General features: G+C 39.6%; 2 protein-coding genes across 3 annotated transcripts in view; one reads left to right on the forward strand and one right to left on the reverse strand.

Moving 5' to 3' along the window:
- Positions 1 to 1,074: 1,074 nt before the first annotated feature.
- ddx1 (DEAD (Asp-Glu-Ala-Asp) box helicase 1) lies at positions 1,075 to 9,082 on the reverse strand. Of its 2 annotated transcripts, none has more exons than XM_085131955.1 (26): positions 8,970 to 9,082; positions 8,132 to 8,183; positions 7,970 to 8,033; positions 7,855 to 7,884; positions 7,632 to 7,728; positions 7,433 to 7,480; positions 7,240 to 7,323; positions 7,037 to 7,120; positions 6,844 to 6,920; positions 6,678 to 6,750; positions 6,497 to 6,573; positions 6,296 to 6,410; positions 6,011 to 6,149; positions 5,766 to 5,826; positions 5,513 to 5,611; positions 5,299 to 5,388; positions 4,992 to 5,180; positions 4,742 to 4,793; positions 4,425 to 4,571; positions 4,191 to 4,282; positions 3,720 to 3,792; positions 3,526 to 3,598; positions 2,571 to 2,613; positions 2,391 to 2,486; positions 1,977 to 2,097; positions 1,075 to 1,786 (listed from the first exon to the last, which is right to left on the reverse strand). In XM_085131955.1, exons 2-26 carry the CDS (start codon positions 8,179 to 8,181, stop codon positions 1,656 to 1,658), a joined length of 2,205 nt encoding a protein of 734 aa, XP_084988081.1. In that variant the 5' UTR covers positions 8,182 to 8,183; positions 8,970 to 9,082; the 3' UTR covers positions 1,075 to 1,655. The 2 variants fall into 2 exon arrangements, with proteins under 2 accessions (XP_084988081.1, XP_084988080.1); XM_085131954.1 differs by lacking the exon at positions 8,970 to 9,082 and adding an exon at positions 8,305 to 8,449.
- Positions 8,503 to 23,113, forward strand: part of nbas (NBAS subunit of NRZ tethering complex) — a 188,380-nt gene continuing 173,769 nt past the window's right edge. Inside the window, exons 1-6 of the mRNA XM_085131944.1 lie at positions 8,503 to 8,707; positions 9,120 to 9,171; positions 11,846 to 11,882; positions 14,297 to 14,374; positions 14,986 to 15,033; positions 16,070 to 16,113. Of these exons, the coding sequence (XP_084988070.1) occupies positions 8,615 to 8,707; positions 9,120 to 9,171; positions 11,846 to 11,882; positions 14,297 to 14,374; positions 14,986 to 15,033; positions 16,070 to 16,113 (352 nt within the window). The 5' untranslated portion in view covers positions 8,503 to 8,614. The remainder of the gene's footprint in view (positions 8,708 to 9,119; positions 9,172 to 11,845; positions 11,883 to 14,296; positions 14,375 to 14,985; positions 15,034 to 16,069; positions 16,114 to 23,113) is intronic.

Consider the following 23,113-nt stretch of genomic DNA (forward strand, 5'->3'; position numbering starts at 1 on the left):
GGATCTCCCAAACAGGTACTGGATCAAATGAATAAGAAAATATTACATTTACAAAGTAAAATTCACCATCATGTAATTTTTTTCTATTATAAAATTACTAAAAGTGACTAAAGAAAGGAGAAAAAATGCTTAAATATTTTTCAAAGAGTCGTACAGAAACCTTTTATGTAATTTCAGCAGCCATTAGCAGTCAAACCTGGTCATCTCTTCAGGCTTTCAACCCAAAACTCTATTGTTTTGAATCCTTTCCTTAGGTGTAAAGTATTCACATTCCCCCTGCCCCGTTTTTTTTTTTTTTTTTACTGCTCTCAGTTTTTGGACCTACAGTTCACATCCTTGTTGTGCAGCCTCAACAAATATTTTTTCTCGGTGTCCAGTTCTGGTATCATGTTACCACAATGTAGATCATTCTCCTTCGCCTTAATATGTAGCTTTGCTATTGCAATAATGTTACACATAAGCTATAGAAAAGGTTATTTGACTATAAAGCATATAAAATATAAACAAATATATAAAATGCAATTTCTTGTAGTCAATGTTTCAAACAGTTCATGTACAAAGGTGCCTTAGGGCACTGAAGATTAATAAAAATAAAGGACTGGGGAAGGGTGGTAAAATTCTGAGTGAAAACTCAGAAAATAGCATTATTTCATTCAAGGAATGCTTCACTTTTAAAGGCGCAGGTGGAAATAAATAAATATTTGAACTCCTGGGATGAATAACTCAGAAAAAACATTATCGTAAATTTAAAAATTCAATCTTAAAATTATTTTTCCTCTTTTTCTTTAAGTACCAATGCAGAAATGTCTTTTAGTGCATTCTTCCTGTGGGCTGCAGGTAATGTGGGCAGAAAAAAAAGCAATTTGATTAAATGAATGGCTGTGAGGAAATGGCTACTTTCTATTTTCTCTTTCACGACCTCATTAAACCCCTTTCTTATGAGTTATTAGCCTCTGTATCACCTCTCACACTGTATTTAAGCAGAATGGCCTTCATTCTTTTATTATAAGTATGCTTTAGGGTAATGGGCACCTTGTGATTGCCAAATTTAAAATATGACTTCTCAAACCAGAGTTATTTTTTTTAATAATAACATAGGTACCTTTTATTTAATCTACTGCATGTTTCTCATTCCAAACATCTCCCCACTGCTTCTTAAAAATTTCTTCAAACTGAAATCACTGGACACAAACACAAACTAAATGCACAGAAAAGCTTATAACAAATACAGATTTGTCTTTCTTTGCTGACGATTAAATGTAAGAAACCAAATCCAAGCTGAGAACGCCACTAACGTTTAATGGAGAAAAGAAAACAAAGTCACTTTCAGTGAAGTTTTACTATATAAATGTCTTAAATGATTCACTCAGCCATATATAAACCAAACCAACCAATCAGAATTAAGTATACAGTATATACGGTTTTCAATTCAAGTGTAGCAGGAAGTGACGTCGAAATCATTGTGCCAGCCGTCTCAACAGGCCTTGGCGCTAAATGCAAAACAAAAAAATAGTCCTTTGCCATTCAATGCTGAAATTCTGGAAATCCCGACACCTTTTAGTTTATAACTCACGTAAATTAAAAATCAGTTTTGTTTTTGTTTCCCCATTGTATATGATTGGCATGTAGTGCTATTCTGCTAGCTGGAGTTAGGTTCAGAAGGCTCTGAATAGCTGGTTGGGTATATAACCCAGGTGAAGAAAGGATGTTTGGGCTTCTCTCTCCAGGCTTGCCAGCTCCTGGACGGTTGGGGCCAGAACATCTACGTGACCCTTGTAGTTACCACCTAGACAAAGACGACAGGTTTCCTGGTCAAGCTCAACACACGAGCAGACATAATAAATACTACAACCTGCCTCATGATGCTTTAATGCTCATTATAATCCTTCCAAACAACAGATATATTTTAATGTGCATATGCAACCATTCCCGTAGTCTTGTGCAGACATGTTATCCTTCCTTTTTGTCACACATACCTCCCATCGCTCTGCGCTGCCCATAGGTCACCTTTCCATCAAACTCATCCACGGGGACTTTGATGTCTGGCTCACACTGGGTGATGGTGCACTTTAAATGTTCCTCGATTTCTGATAGGAGCTGTGATCAGAGGAAAAAGGGGAAAAAGAAATGACACAAGCAGAGTTTAAAGTGCATGATGAGGATGTGTGAGTGAAAGTATGTTGTGTGTAACTTTACTTCCCAACTGGTTTTAAAGGTGAATGTATTGGATTATTAACCTGGCACACCCCAAACCTACGAGTGATTATGAATGCATGTGCTGCTTATACAGTCCTTTCAAAAGAACTGCTGTATCACACATGTGTTTGTATTTCAAACAGTAAATTGGAGCTGCTGTATCAACCAGACTAGTTTTGTGTGCATTTATTCACCTCTTTTTCATTATACCAGATGGTGCATCCTCCATCCTCCTTCAGTCGGGTGTTGTAGCAACCTCTGCCTCGGTTCGGGCAAACATGGTACCACACCTGCACAGGTAGAAAAATGTACTTAAAATCATATACAAAATTCCAACTTATATGGACTAAACAGACACCCACAGTCCACCTTACCTTCTCTTTCTCCATAGCAACTAAGGAGATAGCCAATCCCATTCTGTAAGTCGAAAAGAAATTACACAACATCAATGCTAGGTAGAGATTACATTATAACTTATTGTTTGTCGTCACTCAGGCACGCCATGTGAAAGTTTGAGGTGGCAATGATGATGCAGATGATCTGCTCTTGTGACCTTTAAAAGGAACAGATGGAAGAGAAGAAGACGACAAAAGGAAGAAGAAAGAAAGAAAGTAGACGACTTTGCCTTTGTCATCTACTTCCAGATTGACTTTGGCTGATTACTCCTACTTATTTTGGAATTGCGTTCCATTTCGTTAATGCTTTCACCTTCATAAGGGGCAGCCGACTAGAGTGATAGTATCCTACATTTATCGTTGTTTAAACAAGAACTCTTTTTGTTTTGAAAGTGGCGACTTGCTAGAATGATAAATTCTAACCTTGTTTTTTTTTTTTTTTTTCCTTCTTTCAGCTATTGTAGTACATACAGGGATGACTGCCCTTCCATGGAGGTTTCTTCCTGTTAAAAGGGAGTTTTTCCTTCCCACTGTCACCAAGTGCTTGGTCACAGGCGATCATCTGATTCTTGGGGTTCCTTTCTTTCGTTATAATATTGTAGGATTTTACCTTAGAATATAAAGCAACTTGAGGTGGCTGTTGTTGTGATTTGGCATTATATAAATGGTGAACTGGTGTAATGCCAATAAAACTGGATTGAGTTGAATTAAATGCATCTTTGTTTTGCCCTTTAAAATCCAGACTGTAATTGGCCTGAATTATGGAAGATTTTTACTGGTGGAACTGCAGTTTGAATTTCCTGATTAACAGCAAGTAAATAATAAATACATTTATACATATATTTTACCAATACAACATGCTCTTTAACACAAACGTATGAATATTAAAATGAATAAATAAGTTAAGTTATAACAAAATAAATTCAGTAGGTACCTTTCAGCTCTTCCCACTCTGCCGATACGATGGACATAGTTCTGCTTCTCATCTGGCAGAGTCACGTTAATCACTGGAGGAAGAAACCATTAACATAAATATATAAAATAATATAGCAACTCTTCTGTAATGTTCACTGAATATATAATTTTTATTTGTAAAGTAATATAATTTTCTAGCAAGCATCCATATACCAAAAGGAACTCCGTGGATGTCAATTCCTCTGGCAGCTACATCAGTGCAGATCAACAGCCTCACTTCTTTTTTCTGAGAACATAAACAATCCTCAAAAACACTGACTGGTTGCACTTTGTTAACCTCCTAGGACCTGACGTCCACATATGTGGACATCACATTTTGGGTTATTTAGACCAAAATACTCAATTTTGCTCTACAAGGGCCTGATATCCACTTACGAGGACTTTACACTGCTACTGTTCAATCAAAATTTTAAACGAATATCCTCATATGTGGCTCTTATTTTTCTTAAAAACCAAAATAAGGTAAAACAAAAAATCTCGTAATTCTTTGTTTTTACATTCATCGGGCCCCAATCAGCCCAAATATCAAAGAGAAATTAAAAATGCATGCCGTGGAAGAGTTTGGGTCTTAGGAGGTTAAACAGCATAAGCAGGTTATGATTTTTGCTTTTTTTGTTATTTTACCTTGAAGCGCTCCAGGTTATTTTTCCGCTCATTAGGCTTACGATCGCCATGGAGGCAAACACAGGAAAACTGGTGACCTTTGCTATTTGGACCTGAAGAAGACACACATGAACTCAGCCATTTGTAACTGGGGAAAAAAGACCAAGTAATCATATTTAACTGTGTCTTTTTTCACTTTCTAAACTTCTGTAGTGGCTCAAACAAAAACATCGAAATTGTTCCAACACAGCCTACCTCCTCCTTGCTGAATGAAGTACTGCTCCATGTTGTCACAGTCAATTTTGGTACGACAGAAGATTATAGCCTGGTCCATTTTGTGTTCTTTAATGGCTCTCACCGTGTACTCGCCCTTCAGGATCTTGATGGCCTCTGACCACATTTCTGACTCACAAAAAGACACACACACGCCTTTACTGAAGTTCATATTAAAGTAAGTGTTATCTGTGTTGTTTATGTGATGTGTATACTGACTGGACAATAATGATATTTTACACTTTCTATCAGGGTGATGAAGATGAGCGGTCTGAACTGTGCTGCCCAACTGCACCTACCTGCAGTATTGGCTCCTGGTCTGGTGTTATCATTTGAATGAACTTCATCAGTCTACCCAGAGAAACAGAGGAAACAGCTAAATCACCACAACTGTAAACTAAGACAAAGACATGATAACAACATACACAGTGTAGAATAAAAAGGTGATTATTCCTCCACCCAAGTCTGAAACACAGCTGAATTGCTTAACTTGATGTTTCAGTACTTTTCTGTTTATTCAGTTTCCTTCCCCGAGCACGAGGAACTCACCCGGATGTGGCTCTTGCCGAGGCGCTCCCACAGATGGTCGCTCTTAGGATTGACGGGCACCACTACGTGGTGGACAGTCTCCGGAACAGAGTCCTCCCCCTTCAGATCCACCCAGGTGGGAAAGTGCATGATGCGCTCGGATAACTTCTTCACATCGAATGAATGCAGTGTCGCTGAGCATACAATGACCTGGAAAATAAAGAGATCGTCACCTAAACTACTAATGCCAGCAAACATCCTTCTACTACAACATCTAATCACAGTACACAGGTTTAATTTCACACATGTAATTTATGCTCAGCATTACCTGCAGTCTCTTGCCATCAGAGGTGACCTGGGGGATTTGATTATGGATCCTGTTGATGAAGTCCGTATAACCTGCTGACAGGAGGCCATCCTGAGATACACAAAGACACAAAATAGTTAAGGGATTTTATGCTATATTATAATATCAACCATTAAAAAAAAACCCCAAAACAAAACACATGTGTAATCTATAAAAAAAAACAAAATTCACATACACACTCATCCAGCACCAGAAAGCGGACTTCGGACAAACTCAGTTTCCCAGTGGAAATGAGGTCATCCAATCTACCAGGTGTTCCCACCACAATGTCAATCTAATTATAAGACGACACCAGGAAAGAAAGAGGAAAAATGACATCCAATTAAAAAAACATATTTCAACAATTTTATTTACAGTAATTAAAACTAAGTCAATGTTTTTTGTTTTTTTGGGGGGTGGGAGTAGGCGTAACTATACATGTCACATACCCCCTGTTCCAGAGCAGCCAGCTGGTCTTTGGCAGCCACACCACCAATCACCAGCAGCTCCCTGCAATGACAGACTGACAAATTACCAAAATAGCATGGCTCCATCTGGTGGTGTAAAAACGCAGGCAAATGACGGTTTTAAAGGGATGACAGAATAATCTGGATTGTTACTACTTCTTTTTTTAAGTGGAGGTTTTGTTCAGTTTGTGTCACTCAGTGTCGATACCACCTCCATGGTGTCATACCTGAGTTTGGGATTATCCACATATTTCTTAAACTGCGTGACATTGTTGAGGGTTTGTTCAGCCAGTTCTTTAGACGGCTCAATGATCAGGGCTTTGGGTGAATTTGAGGATGTTTTCACCTGACTCACGTTGGCACTGCCTGCACAATCACAGAAGAAATATTGTACTTGGCATACTCAAATTAGAAAATGTACCTTGTTTTGACACCAGTGAGTGAAAGAAGGCATATACCGTAAAAGGAACAATCTTGTTTTAAGTGCCTGAAATGAGGTTGAAAGCACACACCTGTCTGAGAAGATTTGACAGCATGACCCTCTGGTGCCTGGTCCAGGGCAACAAATCCACTCTTAGGGGGATGTTTAAAGTCGTCTCCTCCAAAGTTAAACTTTAGCTCTGCATTCTGTAAAACAGAAAAGATGATGGTGTCAGTCAGGCATCAGTTTTTTATGTTCTCTGCCATCACTGTGTTGTCTTGTCCGTCGATACCTTGAGCACACAGGAAGCAAAGAAAGCTTGATTCTTCAGATTTTGAGGGATTTCAAAAGCCACACCCAGGTCGTTACCTGATGAAAAAAAACACAACATAAATCAATTATGAGTTATTTCTTTATTTCTAACAACTTTGAATAGGTTGTTTATTTTTCATAATAGAAAAACTGGGACATACCATTTTTAGAGAATGAAATTTGGCTCTTTTCTAGATCCAGGTAGCATCCAATAGTGTCATGCATGGTAAACTCCTAAAAAGAAAATAGCAAAGAGAATCCATTTAAAAAAATCATTCCCAAATTTCTTTAAACATGTAAATAATATGATCTTTCATTATCTGTTACCTCCCCATAGCTGTCAAACTGCTTGTTGTTGGATTTCTTTCCAGTCCCACCAAAACCAAACCCATATTTATCAGTTCCTAGAAAGAAAAACAAAGAGTCTGGTGTTAAATTACAGTAGTGCTCTGGTGAAATAAATTGTTTAAAGTGGAGCATTTTCTGCTGCATTAATACTGTAGATGGTAGAAAAGAATACCCAGGTCCAGAGCCGCCTGACTGGTAGACCAACCCACCCGGCACAGGCCCTGGTCATGGCAGGTCACCTCATAGTAGTACTTCCCTAAGCAGAAAAAGTAACATATAAGGACTGATAATAATTTACACTTTTATGTTTCTTGATCCATCATACGATTATTTGATTCTCTGATCACTCCGTAAGCACTTGTGTACATCACACACCTTTGGTGACACCTTTAGTGGAGCGACAGCCATGCCACTCTTTGAACTCCCTGCTCTGGCAGCACAGTCCATCTGACCCAATTGCTAAGAGGAAAAACATTAAAAGGCAATGAGCAGATGTTTAAAAAAATCAAAACAGAAAGCTGGAAAGTGACATTTACATAAACATTGCATGTTTATGATCTGTTCTTACCAAAGGCTGTACTGCGATCATAAGGATTCATCTGCCAGCTGTTGAAAACTGAGACAAAACAAAAGAAGAGCAGGTCAAACGCCTGCAGAACACTCTATACTGTCTACCCAACATTAAAAGTCTTAATTTATATGCACACACTTAAGATGGCATATGAATCATGAAGCCTGAAACCAAATAACTGATTAAATATTCTCACTGGCTCCTCCAGTTTTAATAGAGGCTCTGCCCTTTTTGCCCTCCTGCTGATCCTTCAAGGTCTCGTACACAATCTGGATCACAGGGATACTGAAGGCCTGAGGAGGACAATGGGAAACTGTCATGACTCAGTAAGTGTGAAAATAAATATATACAGTGTAGACATACAAAGAAAAAAAGAAGAAGGCATTTCTCCCAAGTTTGTGTTGCTGTTAAGTACTTACTCCTGTTTTGCCACTGCCAGTTTCCGCAGCCTTAGAGGACAGAAAAGTCAGATGTCAGCCTCGCAGCAGAGTGCAAATATCTGTGAGCCAAATGTGTCCAGAGAGCCAAGCTTACCATGAGCACATCTCCTCCACCAAGGATGAGGGGGATGGACTCCGCCTGGATGTCAGTAGGCAACCTGAAAACCGATTATACATTTAGTCAGTTTGATATCAAATATTAAAATGTAAGCATACAACAGCATGCATGATTTTGCAAATTTGTAGCTGAACTCACAGCCAGTCCATCTCTTCCACAGCCTGCGCGATTTCAGGCATTACCCCCATTTCTGTCACATAAAAACACATATTAAATGATTGAGTGGGCTTACGTAGCTTCAAAACGGCAGTTGATGTGTAAGCAATTTAAAACCGTAACGTTAAAATTAAGTAGGAATGTAAAAATCTCACCACCAAACGCTGCCATTGCTGCTGCTAGTACAAGTGCAACGCAACCGGATGTGCCGGTCAGCAAAGGCTCCCCCTCAACAACCAAGTAAAATTAGTTCCGGATAGTGAACAAGTTCGTAAAAATAAAGCGGGGATTTGAGAAAAAAGGTCGCTTGTGGACTTGAGATACAAAAGCTAATATTAACATTTATAATAAGCCAAATAAAATCACAAAACCGCTTTTATAGACGTTTAGCAACAGTTCAGTTACAAACGTGTTTCTTTATAGTTTGTCCCTGCTTGTCGCCGTAGATTTCTGACAGCTGTAAACATGGCCGAAGAAAGCTTAATTGAGGGCGAAGAAGAAAACATTTTATACGATTTACTGGTTATTACTGAATGGCCACCAGAGACGGACACTCAGGTTGGTAGCTTTCACTTTTGCGGTTTTGTATTCACGGCGTAGCTATTGTGGTGAGCAGCTATCTGTAGAAATGACCAGCGAAAGACAACCGCCTTGAGTTTCGTGGGGTCAGCCGCCCAGAGCCACGTAGCACAAATACAGGATAAGTTGCACTTGGTTGTCTTGATAAACAAAGTTTCACCTTCCCGTCGCCCGTCATACATCACACAGCAGAGCAGCGAGTGCTCATTTAGCACTAGTGTCCTGCATACGTTTCATTTACCTGCAGCTCTTATAATGATCTAAAATCAAAAATCTGCTCTGTCAGAGAAACGACCTATCACTTGGTTTCATTAATACTCCAGAATGAAATTGGAAAATCAATATCAAAATATGACAATCGCAGCTCATCTGTTACTATTTTACATTGCAGTTGCGAGGCAACAAGGAGTACAGCACCTCTCTAATTGCAAAAGCTGTGACAGGTAAGTTCTGATTTTCGTTGCCATGGTGTGATAATATGCATGCATGCATGCATATATTGTATATATTGCTCTTGCTCTTGACGAAGGCGGTCGCACTTTTCTCCTCTCCTCCTCCTCCTCTCCCTTAGCTTCCCTGCCCTCTTATGTCCTTGTCTAGTCTCGTGTTTTTTGTATTACTTTTCCCTGGAACATTCTCTCACAGTCTGTTCTCTAAAACCTAAAAGAGGAATTATGGATTTGATCAACTGGTCCCTAAATGCAATTGACACCCCTTTCTAAACGAGAAGTTTGGGCTTGGGTGAGCCTGAGTGCTGAAGATATCTACCTATTCGGAACCATGGTAACAGGGTTCTGGCTCATCGGAGCTGGCTTGGCCCTGACTTATCGAAGAATTAAGAAAGCGGAACCGGCTGTTCAAACCCCCACAAAGCTGCCTGCTGGGATTGAAACTATGGGAGAGGCGTGAGTTTCTCAAAATGGGCTCATTGAGTCAGCACGGATAAGATGTTGGAGAGGCTACGGCTGCTGTAAATACTCAGAATAAGATCTCTGACTGCAGACTGGATACATCTCAGAAGGGCTAGCTCGGAATAACATCTCTGGGCGCAAATTGGATGACATCTCGGGGAGGCACGCTGCCGTGAGTTCTCAGAAATCGGCTCCTTGAGCACAAGAAATGACAACATCACAGAACGCAAGTATGGCGAAGCTCGCGGCTCTCCAACGGGAGATTGAGAGACCAGTGTTGGACTGTAGAACTGCTTTGAAATTCATATGAGCTGTTCGCACTAAAGTTAAAACCATCATCACTTCATGCGGATACCCCCTTTGGCGCCAGCTGCGGTCTCAAGGCTGGAGCTGAACAAAAACACCCTGATAACGGCTGTGTTTAGTCTGTTCCTTCCCATTCCATACAAGGCCGCCTGGGTTGGCTGGAAGACTGTTTACTTAGCCTAGCAGGGCGAAGGACACTGTCTCAGCTGAACTCTGGACACGCACACAAATACATATACACTGATATGCACACACTCATCCCCCCTCCCTTTCCAAACGCCTTCGATGCTTATTCCCTTCCGATGCTGCACCCTTTACCCACCCCTGTTGCTTGTCATGTGTTTCTTTGGTGTATTAAGAGTTTTTTCATGTGCTATGTGCAGAGGTGTTTTTTTTCTGTTCTCAAACTGATCTCCCTGTTGGAGCTCAGTCTGGGGGGAGTTATTTTTTTCTCCTTATCTTTCCTCATGTGGTGCATTTTCCATTGTTATACCTCTCTGACCTGTCTTCCCCATGTGATGTTTTGTGTAATGTATGTATGGTCGGAGGGTAAGATGGCGCCGGCACGGTTGGCAGCCTTAACCCAATTTCCCTCGGGATGAATAAAGTATTATCAATCAATCAATCAATCAATCAATATATACAGCACTTGCCCGAAGCAGTTACATTCTCACATTGATTGTAGCTATTCTAAAATGATCAATAAACTTACCAACAGTCCACCACGCCAATCTTTATATGTATTTTGCTTGATGTTCTTTTATTTATGACACCAGAATACATGGAGATCATAGAGGCTGGAAGGCATGCAATCTTCTTACTGAGATATTAAAGTCCATCCAGCATACAGTACTGTGCAAAATTCTTGATTCATGAGTTCATCTTGAGTTCATTTATTTTCATATTTCATTAGGAAAATGGAAAACAGGTGCTGTGATTTATCGAAACTGCAAATTAAACAAAATCTGTGAAAGTCTATTTTCCTCATTCAAAAATGATCATATCATATCATGTGATATATCATATCATATTATATCATATCACAACATGATGCCAGAGTGTGTTATAGATGACAGTTTCTGTTCATATTCTAATGTAAATGCTTCCAGAAACATTGATCCTGTTTGGCTTCAACAAACAGGATCAATGTTCAACACAAACAGGATCAAAGTAGTCAACAATGTAGCTTCAGTCAACAGACTGAAGCTAGTGTCTCACAACACTAGCTTCAGTCTGTGAGACTGAAGCTAGTGTTGTCCAGATCTCAGCTGTTACTTTAAGCTGTGCAACTGAGTGATTGTGTGTGGAGTTCTCTGATGTTTACATCAGTTTTCCCCCAGGATTTTCAGAATTCCTCCCACCAGAAAAACAATCTCCATGGTAATCTGAATCTCCAAATTGGTCCAAATAGTCAATAAAAAATCAAATAAACAAGCCAGTCACATTTCTGCAATTATAGTCATTGTTGAATAACAGAATGCTATAAAAAAATAATAAAATGCTAGCCTACAACACTATTCTTAAGAAAACCCTGTTTAATAAACATCAAAATTTTACTGATAAGGCATCATTTTTAACATCATTCTGTTTGAGCCATGTCCCTTTAGCATTGCCTCCTTATAAAAGAGGAAAACCGCTTGCTTCAGTTTGGATGTGAGTGAAGTAAAGCTGAGTCTGTGCTTGTGGCCCAGAGTCTTAAATTACAAGCATATGATAGCATTAGTGTAAATTTTAAGGCTGATAACATATGGCCACATGTGCTAGGATCTCAATAGTTTGCACCAGAAGTGTGTTTAAAAAAACAACAAGCAAGTAAAATCAGTAACAATGAAACAAAGAGAAAAAACGAAACTTTACGTGATCAGATTATTAATAACTACCTGTCATACATTTCTTACAGGCCCTTTCCGCTTGATCCTTCACTATTTGTGGTACAGGTAAGTCATTATTATTTTAAAAAGGATTGCTGTCTGCTCCAGGCATGACTTGTTATTTCACCAGTGTAAACAACACACATGCTGCATAAAGCTGTGACTCCTAGTGCTTAATATTAATCCAATTTTTACAGATACGCATTACATATTTCATAACAATCTCAAACCTTATGGCTGAAGTAATGTGATCGTTTTTCTTTGGCTTTGACTATGAAAATCTTGTGTCGGGAAGACTTTTAGTAATGTGATGTACATAGTGACGAGAACTTTATTCTGATTTTTTTCTGTCTTGGTAAAAATATTTGAGTATTAAATGCGCTAAAAATTAACACGCTTCATTGCTGTTTTTTAAGTGACGCGATAAGCAGCAGCACTAACAGTGCTACTGAACTGTAAAAGGAACAGTGTCAACTCTTTTACTTTGAGACATTGTAGATCAACAGATGTAACTTGGCAATGCAGATTAAAAAATATCATAATTTTAGTTTTATTATAGGTGAAAAATAAATTATATTATTAATTATTGTGATTTTTAAATAATTAATAATAACATAGTAAAGCTAAATGACGATACAGCCGTTAACATTATATTGACATAAAGTCAAAAACTTTCAAGCAGAAAGTTCTTGGTATTTGAAATAAGGCCCCTTTCTTGTCTGCTATATCTTTAAAAAATATCAAATTTATCAGAATTTGTTACAATGTACCTCATGTTTCAAATGAGATGTTCAAAATGTGGACTTTTTGCATACTGTTTTAATCAGTATGTCCCTCTGAAAAAATGCTGCCCATGCATATATGCTATACTGTCTGCCATCTTAAATGTTTAATTTTAAAGGGCAATAAAAATGCATTTTTTTCCTTTTAGGTGTGTATCTTGAATATATATTTATAGTGCTATAGTACATTATATTGCTAACTAAGATGACAGCTTACTGCAACCCATAACACAAGTCAGTCATTGGCTTAGGTCAGGGGTGTCAAACATAAGGCCTGGGGTCCCGAATCAGTCTGGGAAAGACTCAAATTTGGCCCACAACTTGGCCAACTAATTTACCTGCTGTTGTGAAAAGAGAGCAGCCAAAAGTAGCTTCATATTGACCCACATGTTTTGTAGGTAAATGTTACAGCAGTCGGAAAATATTCTTCTCACACTCTCCCGATATATCACGCTAACACACGCAACGATTTTTCCTGCGGTAGATTCTGTAATTCTCTAGCACCAAGGCCTGCTTATCCTCTCAGCGGGTGGTTCGCTGGCAACATCAATAACCTTATTAAATATTTAAGAACTCCTCCAGCCATGTTTATGTCCCAGTTCCCCTTCTCTTTCTGTGGATGAGAATATATTAGCAATTGTGTTTGATAGAATGAGGCTGTTGTCCACATGCTGTGCTATTTGCATTTGTTGAATGGGGGAACGTGTTCAGCCAAAAACACTTTTACACATATTTATATTTGTGTTTAATAATTGTAGAAAACATATGTTCTGTGGCTAATGTTGCTAACTACTGTATTCAAAAACAAGGCTGTACAGACAGGAAAAAAAATCTATATAAATTATGAATGAACCCCCCCAATACCCACCCACAATACAAAATTTTCTCTCCAGTCATTGTACCTGTTTGATTTCATAGCGATGTTTTTGCATTTGTTAAGTCACTTAACGCTGACCTTTGAGTCATTCAAGCATATAAAAGGCTCCTAACTAAAGGGATGAACCGTTGTTGTGTCTATTCAAAGGACCAGTTTAAAACTGTAGCATTATCAAGAAAGCTCCTCACTGTGAGTGAAGACAAAGTAAACTGTGGCCAGGACCATTATGAAAATGTTCAGAATATATAATTTAAATCACTCTCATCCAGCTGAATATGAACATTTTAAAGACTTTAACAAAGGTAAAGTAGGTAAAGCTAAAGTTGTCCAGAGCTCCAAGCCAACCATAATCCAGCAGCCTCAGTATGAGCAACATATCAAAGCAGGAAAGTTGTGGAGTTGAGTGAAAAAGAGAAAGACATTGATATGGTGTTATTGTCTGACGTTATAAACATAATGGATGCATGTAACTGACATTTGTTTTATTATATACAGTAAATCTGTTGCACCTGCCTTTGTTTTGGTAGGGAAGAAAATTGATTGATGAATATCCTGACAGTTGTAGTTCTTGGAAAGAAAATCAAAATCAGCAAATCCAAGTCACTCATTTTAAAATGAGTGACTTGGATTTGAGTAGACTTGATTTTAATAAAATAACATAATGTAGTTACATCCAACAACCTATATAAAATCACTTGTAATATAATTTGTATGTACTAGACCTTTGAGGTATAGTACTCTGTTAATGTACCTACTGATTAATGGTTAACCTGTTATAATTTGTTTCCTTCTTCTCGTTTATTTGACCTTGTGTTTCTCAGCCCCTCCAGCTCGTCCCTGCCTCTCGGTCTTGTCCGCCTGGCAAACAAGCAGATCAACTGGCAGCTGGTGCTTGCAAGGTGCAACAAAAACACACACGCTCACTTACAGACATGCTCCGTCTCTGTAATCAATACCTGAATGTGAGCTACTTTGTTGCTGACACACACTAAGTCTTTCTCTCTCTCCCCTTGCCTATCCCCTCAGCCAATCATTTAATTGCACTCGTTACAACAGACAAACCAAGTAGAAAGGCAGTTTTTAATTGACTATCGATTCCACCATCCGAGACAGTGAGAAGCGTGGTCAAAGATGCTGCAGATGTCCATTAGTTTGATGTGGCTGATTTCTGTCCGCCCCTTTTCTCTCTCATTTCATTTCCTCTGAAACTCTTTTTGCGACGCTTAATGCTCCCGATTATTACTGTTCCTTCTCTCTTTCAGCAGTCCAACCTGGACATTTATTCCCGTCTTTATCATTTCAACCCCCCCCCCCCCCCACACACACACACACACACAATATCCCACACATAATCTTTTCACTCTTGAGGGTCTTCATCTAATTTTGATTTATATTATAGACAGTAACATCTATTTATGTCGTTCTTTCTTTGCTCTTCTGCTTTTCTTCTGTTCTCTTTGATTTTTTTTTTCCAGTGATTCCTGACCCATTCTCTTGTTTTACTCCACAGCAATGGCAAACTGTTGGCAGTGGTTCAAGATCAGTGTGTGGAAATTAGGTAATTACTGAACTCTGTCTCTCTCTTTGAGGCTGTGTGTGCGTGTTTGTGTGTGTGTGAGTGATAGTCTTAATTAAGGGGGTGATTTATCACATCTCGCTTTAACAAAGAAGTCCAATGTCAGCTTGCATTTAAAAGATGAAAACTGTGTTTCGAGCATCAGTACAGTCAGTAAGAGTGTAATCCATCACAGGAAAATATTTGAATCAGTTTAGTGTACTTTCGTAGCACCCGTCTGAAAAAGTTCAAGCTAACAATGAAAACACCAATGCTTCCCTTTTCATTTGTGGGTGTATAAGGAAAGCGATCAAAACATACACGCGCATGAATATCTGTGTGTTCTTTTTCAGTGCTTGTAATTATTTCCTGACATAAATCCAATTTCCCTGTGTGCAGAAAAAATGCGCTCAGTCAGCAGTGTGCCTCACTGACATAATGTAGGTCTTTAAAATGAGCAAAATTTCAAAATGAAAATCTATAGCTGTGAACTAGATATATTAGGATGCCTTACTCTCTGGAGACTAATGGTACACTCATTGTAAAGCGTTTGCTCCACGTGACCCTTTGTGTAATTGGAAGGCGGTTTCATACATTTAGCAATATGAAAAAGCTGAATGTTTCTGTTTCCCAGTATGCTCAAATTTAAATGTAGTTGACCTTTTATGATCACGAGCAGTCAGGTCTCTTCACTTTTGCCTCTGCTTGATAGCGTGGGCTACTCTTTTGTCCTTTTTTCACACTGTTGTTGTTTAATCACAACGTTTTATAGCTGCTCTTCATGGCATGAATTGAGGTGTGTGAGTGGGTGTTAAGTCAGCTCAAGGCCTTATCCCCTGAGCTCCTTTAAGAGTCTGTCGAAACACTGCCTACCCCCACTTGTCTGCTTGATCTATTGAGCTACTTTAGTTGGCAGGCCGTCAGTGGCTGTTATAACCCAACTTATACCAGTTCGTATAAGAAGTGTATCAATGTCTCACTGTGCAATGCCGCCTCTCCTTACTTTTTTTTTTTCTGTGTGTGCACGTTTCCTCCTCAGGTCTGTGAGAGATGACTTTGGCTCACTCATTGGGAAGTGCCAGGGTAAGACCTTGTCCCTGTGTATTATCGGTCACATGCTTGTTCCTGGTAAATGACGACTAAATCGCCATAACTCACTTCACTAAGCAATCCGTTTGTTTTATAAATGATGATGGGGGTTACTGTTGTAGAGTTCAGTGTGTGTGCCCTTGTACTCCTTTATGTGGTATGTCAGATGCTTATTTAAGAGATATCTGGTTTGTGTGTGTGTTTTCATATACCATGTAATGAACTACTCTAGTTACACGTATATGAGTAGAATAGATTGCAATTTTATTGTGTTAATGCCTTAAAGTCTAGAACTCAAAAATCCAACCTTTCGTTGCTTTACTGTTGTTTAATTTTGTATTTATTGTTCTGTTAGTCTGAGCGCAGGTGACTAACTCAGAAATAGAAAACATTTTTAAGGTCTCTGGTGGATAAACTATGCACCGTCAGCACTCTCCTATCTCTTCTTTTCTTAAATTTTTTATCTCTTGGTCATAATAAATGCCAGAAGGAAAGAGTTGGTGAACATCTGCTTTAGTTCTTCTGTGGTTTATGAGCCCTTTTGGTGCTAGTTTAATAATGTAGGTTTATTTTGTGTTTTCAGCTTAATAATGGCGTCCTTAATTTGCATCAACATCCCATTGGACCTCATGTTGAGAGTTGAACAGCTATGAAATACAAGTTTAATAAGTGAACGCATTTGCCTGAATCTGAGCAAAGCATAAAAAAATCTTGAATCAACTCCAGACTTTTTATTTGCTTAATATTTCATAGCATAACAAGGGAACAGGCCTCACCTGGACATCAAACTGCTGGCTATAATTCAGTTAATGCAATACTTTAATAATCCCCCTTCAGTTAAAGCTGAAAGTCTGCACTTTGTTCTTGTACAAAGGCAAAATTGCAAGAATTGTTATTGCACAAATGCTCAGGATTCTGATTGTGTATTAGAAATGGTATACACATCACAAGCCTTGCAGCTGACTGACAACCTGTCCAGTCTGCCACCCCATGATAGCTGGGATACGCTCCAGCCTCCCAATGACCCTGAACATACTGTTGGTTTCACATTAAGTTACTGGACATATTAAATATCCTAGCTATACTGTTTTAGGATTAGGAATCCACCAAATAGCTACTGTGGCATCCACCTCTGATGTCAGTATGCCTCTGACAGCAGGCATTACACTAGTAGAATACAACCAGTGTGGCTAAATAATAAGCATTGTGTATTTACAGTGTAAATATAGCTGTTTCTAAGATAAGATAAGATAAGATAAGATGACCTTTATTAGTCCCACAGGTGGGAAATTTGTTTTGTTACAGCAAAAGTGCAAAGTTATGTAGCAGAAATTAGAAAACACTGGAATGCAATAAAATAGAATAGAATAAAATAAAATACTATATACAATAGAATAAAATAGAATAGAATAATATATACAATAGAATAAAATAGAAATACAAATACTATATACAACTGAGTAGGAAAATACAAAAATACAACTTCGTCAGAAGAAGAATTGCACAAGAATTGCACGTATAGCAGTCTTATTGCACATGTGTGGGTTTGTGTGTTTGATCAGCTGCAAAAGTCTTTATTGTGGAATCTGACAGCAGTGGGGAGGAAAGACCTGTGAAATCTCTCCGTCCCACACCGTGGGTGCCGCAGTCTCCCACTGAAAGAGCTGCTAAGTGCTGTCAGAGTCTCCTGCATGGGGTGGGAGATGTTGTCCAACAGGGATGACAGCTTAGCCACCATTCTCCTGTCACTCACCACCTCCGCTGGGTCCAGAGGGCATCCCAGAACAGAGCTGGCCCTTCGGATCAGCCTGTTCAGTCTCTTCCTGTCCCCAGCAGAGATGCTGCCGCCCCAACAGAACAAACCATAGAAGATGGCTGAGGCCACCACAGAGTCATAGAAGGTCTTCAGGAGTGGGCCCTGCACTCCAAACGACCTGAGTCTCCGCAGCAGGTACAGCCTGCTCTGTCCTTTCCTGTAGAGGGCTTCTGAGTTATGAGTCCAGTCCAGTTTGTTGTTCAGATGAACACCAAGGTACCTGTAGCTTTAGTTTTATTTAGAACCGTAGCATGTGTATACAAAACCTCATAATATCAAATTGATGTTAAAAGCAATAACTGTAAACGCTGTAGCTATTAAAGCTGATTTACATCCCCTGAATAATTAGAAGAAATTATGTATTTGGATCAGCAGTCCTTAATTTGGAGACTCGTTTCTACAAATGATCCCACACAATCCTTCAGGGCAGAGTGTCAGATTTTATAGATGCATTAATTAGAGTACTGTGATGACGTTGAACTGTGTCGATTCACTGGCGTCTGTGGATCACTGCAGAGTAAACCGCTGTTATGAATCTGGTGTGAATGAAAGCAGGGAAACAAAGGAATCGGAGCTGCTTCGTGTGGCATCTTTCCATCTGCAGCTATCAAAAGTCCACTCTGTGAGTGAGGTTGACTCTTAAGCTGTAGTTCTAAATTCACTGTGTGTAAATTGAACATTATGTTATGCACAATGTTTGTTGTGCTTCTTAACGTCTGCTCTGAGCTTGGAGTGTGTGTGAGACTGCGTGAGAGACACGTGAACAGCATCGGGGATAATCACCTCGGTGTCTACATGATCGCTCATTAAACGCAGCCTTGTTGTGACAGATAAAAACAGTTAGTCTTAATTAGACAATGAAATTGTGTGCTGTGTTAGTTTTATTGCCGTATCTGAACATAGGTAAGCCCCAACTTTCTGTGAGCTCAGACGTTTAAAACATATAATGCTGAAGTGTCTTGAAATGCAGTTGGACAGATTTAGATGTTTTATATTTATGGTTTGTTTATTTTTTGTTGTTGTTGTTTATTTAAGCCTACAGTGGTTATGGTGTTGTGTAACAAATCCAGATATAATCCACCCCCCAGCACTAATGGACCACTTGGTTCATAATTACCTTACTCAACACCGATTCCTACATAAGTGTAATAATTTTGATCTGATAAGCTACTGAATAATACTACATTTTAAGGCGCTATATCTAAGTATTTTACTCTGAAAGTTCAGCCATCCCTGGCCCGGACTCACAATCTACTTCTCCTATTTTGGACAGGGCACTATATGGTCTCCCTGTGAAGAGAGTGCACTTTAAGACTGTGAAATCGAACTTGGCTTATAAAATGCTTACATATATAAGACCTGTAGGTCCACTCAGCGACCACTTCAACAGGTCCACCTTGCTAGTGCCTGCTTTTTGCCTTCAGAACTGCCTCAGCTCTTTGTTGCATTTAGCCTCAGTTTTCTGTCTGTAGCTGAAAGGAGTGGCACCTGGTGTGGGGTGGATTTTTTTTTAAATTTCTGGCTGCTGTAGCCCATCTGCTTGCAGTTCAATTTCATACATAAAAGATGGATTTGGTCTACATTTGCTGCAATGCTGGCATGTTTCCCCTGGGAACCCACTGCTGTTCCCACTGCTCATGCTGATCACAAACCTTTCAGTGCCTGTTGCTAGTGCAGTAGAATTGAGCTCAAGCCAATCAAACACCCTCGTCTTAAACCAGGTTCTCTTTCTGACAGAAGCTGTCAGGAGGGGGTAAATCCAGGCAGGTCTGTTAGAATAACAGGCAATATAATGGGGTGGTTACTATGGCTTCTAAAAGTGTCTGAACAATAAATTGACAATACTGGCGTCAATTCAAATATGAGAAGTGTCGCTGCCAGATTCCCTTTGGCGTCCTTTATGTTTCTGATATTTCTAGGCATTACAAACAAGAAGGCATTGGTCATGAGTGTATACACTCTTCTTTCACTTTGTTAGGTACAGCTTGCTTGTAATTGGTTGGACCCCCTTTTTCCTTCAGAACAACAAGGTGCTGGAAACATTCCTCAGAGACTTTGGTCCATATTGACATGATAGCAATCACACAGTTGCTGCAGATTGGTGGGCTGCACATACCTGTTGTGTTCATCCCAAAGGATGGGATGAGGATCCTCTATTGGGATGAGCTATGGTGACTGTGGAGGGCATTTGAGCTTTGTGACAACAGACATCAGAAGTAGTAGAGTGTGGTCATAAAAGGATGGTCAGGAATAATGCTTGGATATGCTGCAGCATTTAAATGATGGGGGACCAAAGTGTGCCAAGAATCGCCACCACCAGCCTGAACTGTTGACATAAAGTGAGATAGATCCATGCTTTCACGTTGTTTACGTCAGTTTCTGACCCTACCATCCCAATGTGGATGTATCCAGGAAAATTCAAATAGATAAGCAATTTATAAAATACTAAGACCAGCCAATCTGGCACCAACAACTAAGCCACATTCAGAGTCACTTAAAGCGTCTTTCCTCCCCATTCTGATGTTTGGTTTAAACTTCAGCAGGTCTCTTGACCATGTTAACGTGCCTCAATGCATTCAGTTGCTACTAGGGCTGTTCGATATAACGATATATATCGGATGACGATATAAAAACATCTATCATTTCATTTTACACTATCGTTTGTTTCGTGGTGTCGCAAAATAAACGGCAATTTACGGCGATATTTTTTTCATGGTTCTGATGGTCACTGTAGTGGCTATATTCATTTCTTAAAGTTCTCTCTTTCTCTTATATTTAATATAACCACACTACAAACGGACAAGCGCCTGTTTTTATGTGTTGTCATTAGCAACAATGACGGTAACACCATCGCGTATCCGCTTGTTTATGTTCCACATAAACCTTTCACAATAAAGCTCAAGATCCTGTTGAGACTTTTCAAAATAAACTGAATCACGTGAAAAAGCAGATTATTTACGGATGAGAAGTAAAAAAGAGCCGCCAGGTGCTAAAGAATAAACCTTAGACTCAAACGTTAGAACAGGCTTTTCCCTGCAGCACGCCGTGTAATAAATACTCACAAAGAAAACGGCGGCCGTTACAACTTATGTCTAAAAATGTATCGTTTCATGCATCAGTTAAAACACTCGACTCCAAGTACACGACGCGCAGTCGAGCTGCCCGAGATTCACAGAATTTACAGAAAATGTTACATTTTTGTGATTTATATCGTTATCAGGACGATAGAATTCTTATATCGGGATATGAGATTTTGGTCATATCGCACAGCCCTAGTTGCTACCATGTGATTTATGGTTTATGAGATATTTACATTAACAAGCAGTTCAACATGTATAACTAACAAAATGGCCAGTGATTTATTTATTTTTTTGGACCTATAGCTGTGTTTAAAAATGGCAAACGAATCACAACATGTTTTGAATTCCAGTTTCGTGCCCATATTTTCTTTTTCATTCGTTTTTCATGTTTTATTTTTGTTTTTGTCATCTCTGCCGCACCTTCTCAGTCTGCATTGTGTCTATATTTGTTCTGTTCCGGCTAGTTGTCATTGTGGGCCGTGAATGGTTCAAAGTGTGGATAACTGTAGCCCCTGGGCCTGTGTAAACCTTAGCCTCCCTACTCTTTTTCAATCCATGTCATCGCTTTTTTCCCTCCATTTTTCTTTTACTTCATTTCATTTCACGGAGATTTGTCCTAATGGATTTCACTGTGATCCTGCCTTTAATGGCATTTGCGTTTAATGGATAAGTGTGTGTGGTGTGTGCTTTACCGCCTTTTTCTTTTTCTTGTGCAGTCGTTTTTGTGTGTTCGTTTCAATGCGTCCACACCTGTGTATCACTCTGCCAGTCCAGTCCCCAACCCCCCTCTTCAACTCGTCCTCATTGCCTGCTTCTGTTACAGCGGAGTTGTCTCTCACCTGCGTGCATAATTCATAAGAGTTGAGTTCTGATAAATGCATCTGCAAGGCTTTAGATGGAAGGCTTCTGTTGGGTCATTGGGTGCAATTCTCCTCAACTTCAGCATCTGCCATCACTAGAAAAATAGACAGTAGCATCCAATTTTCCAGCTCCCCAAAAAAGCCATCTATGTGGAAATGGAGCCCTCTCAACTGCAGAACAACATACTGTATACAATTCATAATGGGAGACAAGATGGCAAGAGAGGCAGTGTGAGAGGGGGAAAAAAAAAGATTGAAATATGGAGCCAAAAAGAGTAAAAGAAAACTAGAAAAGAGTAGCGGAGGCACTTGGTACTTATGGTTTTCATAACGGCTACATGTTCTTGTCTGCTCCTAAGCTGAGTGTCTCAAAGGTGTGTTAAATCGCGCACTTCCTTCCTAAGGTACGCTCTGATACTTAGGCCTTCAAATCTGGGGAGCTATTGTGTCTCTCAGTGTGTCGGATTCATTGTTTTCCCCCTCTCTTTTTCGCTCAGCGCCCCCCTTTCTCTCATTTTCTCTCTCTCCCTTTGTCTGTCTCGCCTCCCACTTCTTCCCTTTGTTCTTCATTTAAAATTCTAGTCATACAATATCCAACGCCTCTATTAGTTTGCAGTATTGCCCACCAGGGGTTGCAGCAGCACTCTGCAGCCAAGAAATTCAGCACAGGAAAACGCCAATAGCGCTGTTATGTGATATCAACAAAAACATAACTTCCTTTTTAGAAATTTATTGCTTAGACACAGCACCCGTGGTATCATATTATGTTTGACACTGTTCTCCAACCGCAAAAATCTGAGACTGCGCTAAAAGTTGCATCTAGTTTAATGCCTGAATGATTATTCTGCTGAGTTTGTGCTCATGTTTGCACAAGTCTTCGCCTATTTACCCCCCAACCGCTCCATACTGTTTAATGTGGCGATCAGGTATTCAAAACCGGCTCAGGATCAGAGGCCTGTCAGACTGCCCAGGCTCTTCTATCAGAGGGAAGGATGACAGCGAAGCCTTGAGAAAATGCCAGCAGGCACGGATGTGCTTCATCACAGCGATATGGTTACACTCACAGCACAGCTGAGCCAGCAGATTGCTAAAGCGTAGTCTATACTTCAATAAAAGTTCAATTTATGGTCTCCGTTCTCCTCCCCACCTTTCTCTCTGGCTCTACCTTTATCCTCATCTCCCAATACGTGTGTGTGTGTGTGTTTGTGTGAAAGTCTGTGTGCATGTCTTTGATAGAC

This window comes from Neolamprologus multifasciatus, chromosome 15, assembly GCF_963576455.1.
Source record: "Neolamprologus multifasciatus chromosome 15, fNeoMul1.2, whole genome shotgun sequence".
Taxonomy (NCBI): Eukaryota; Metazoa; Chordata; class Actinopteri; order Cichliformes; family Cichlidae; genus Neolamprologus; species Neolamprologus multifasciatus.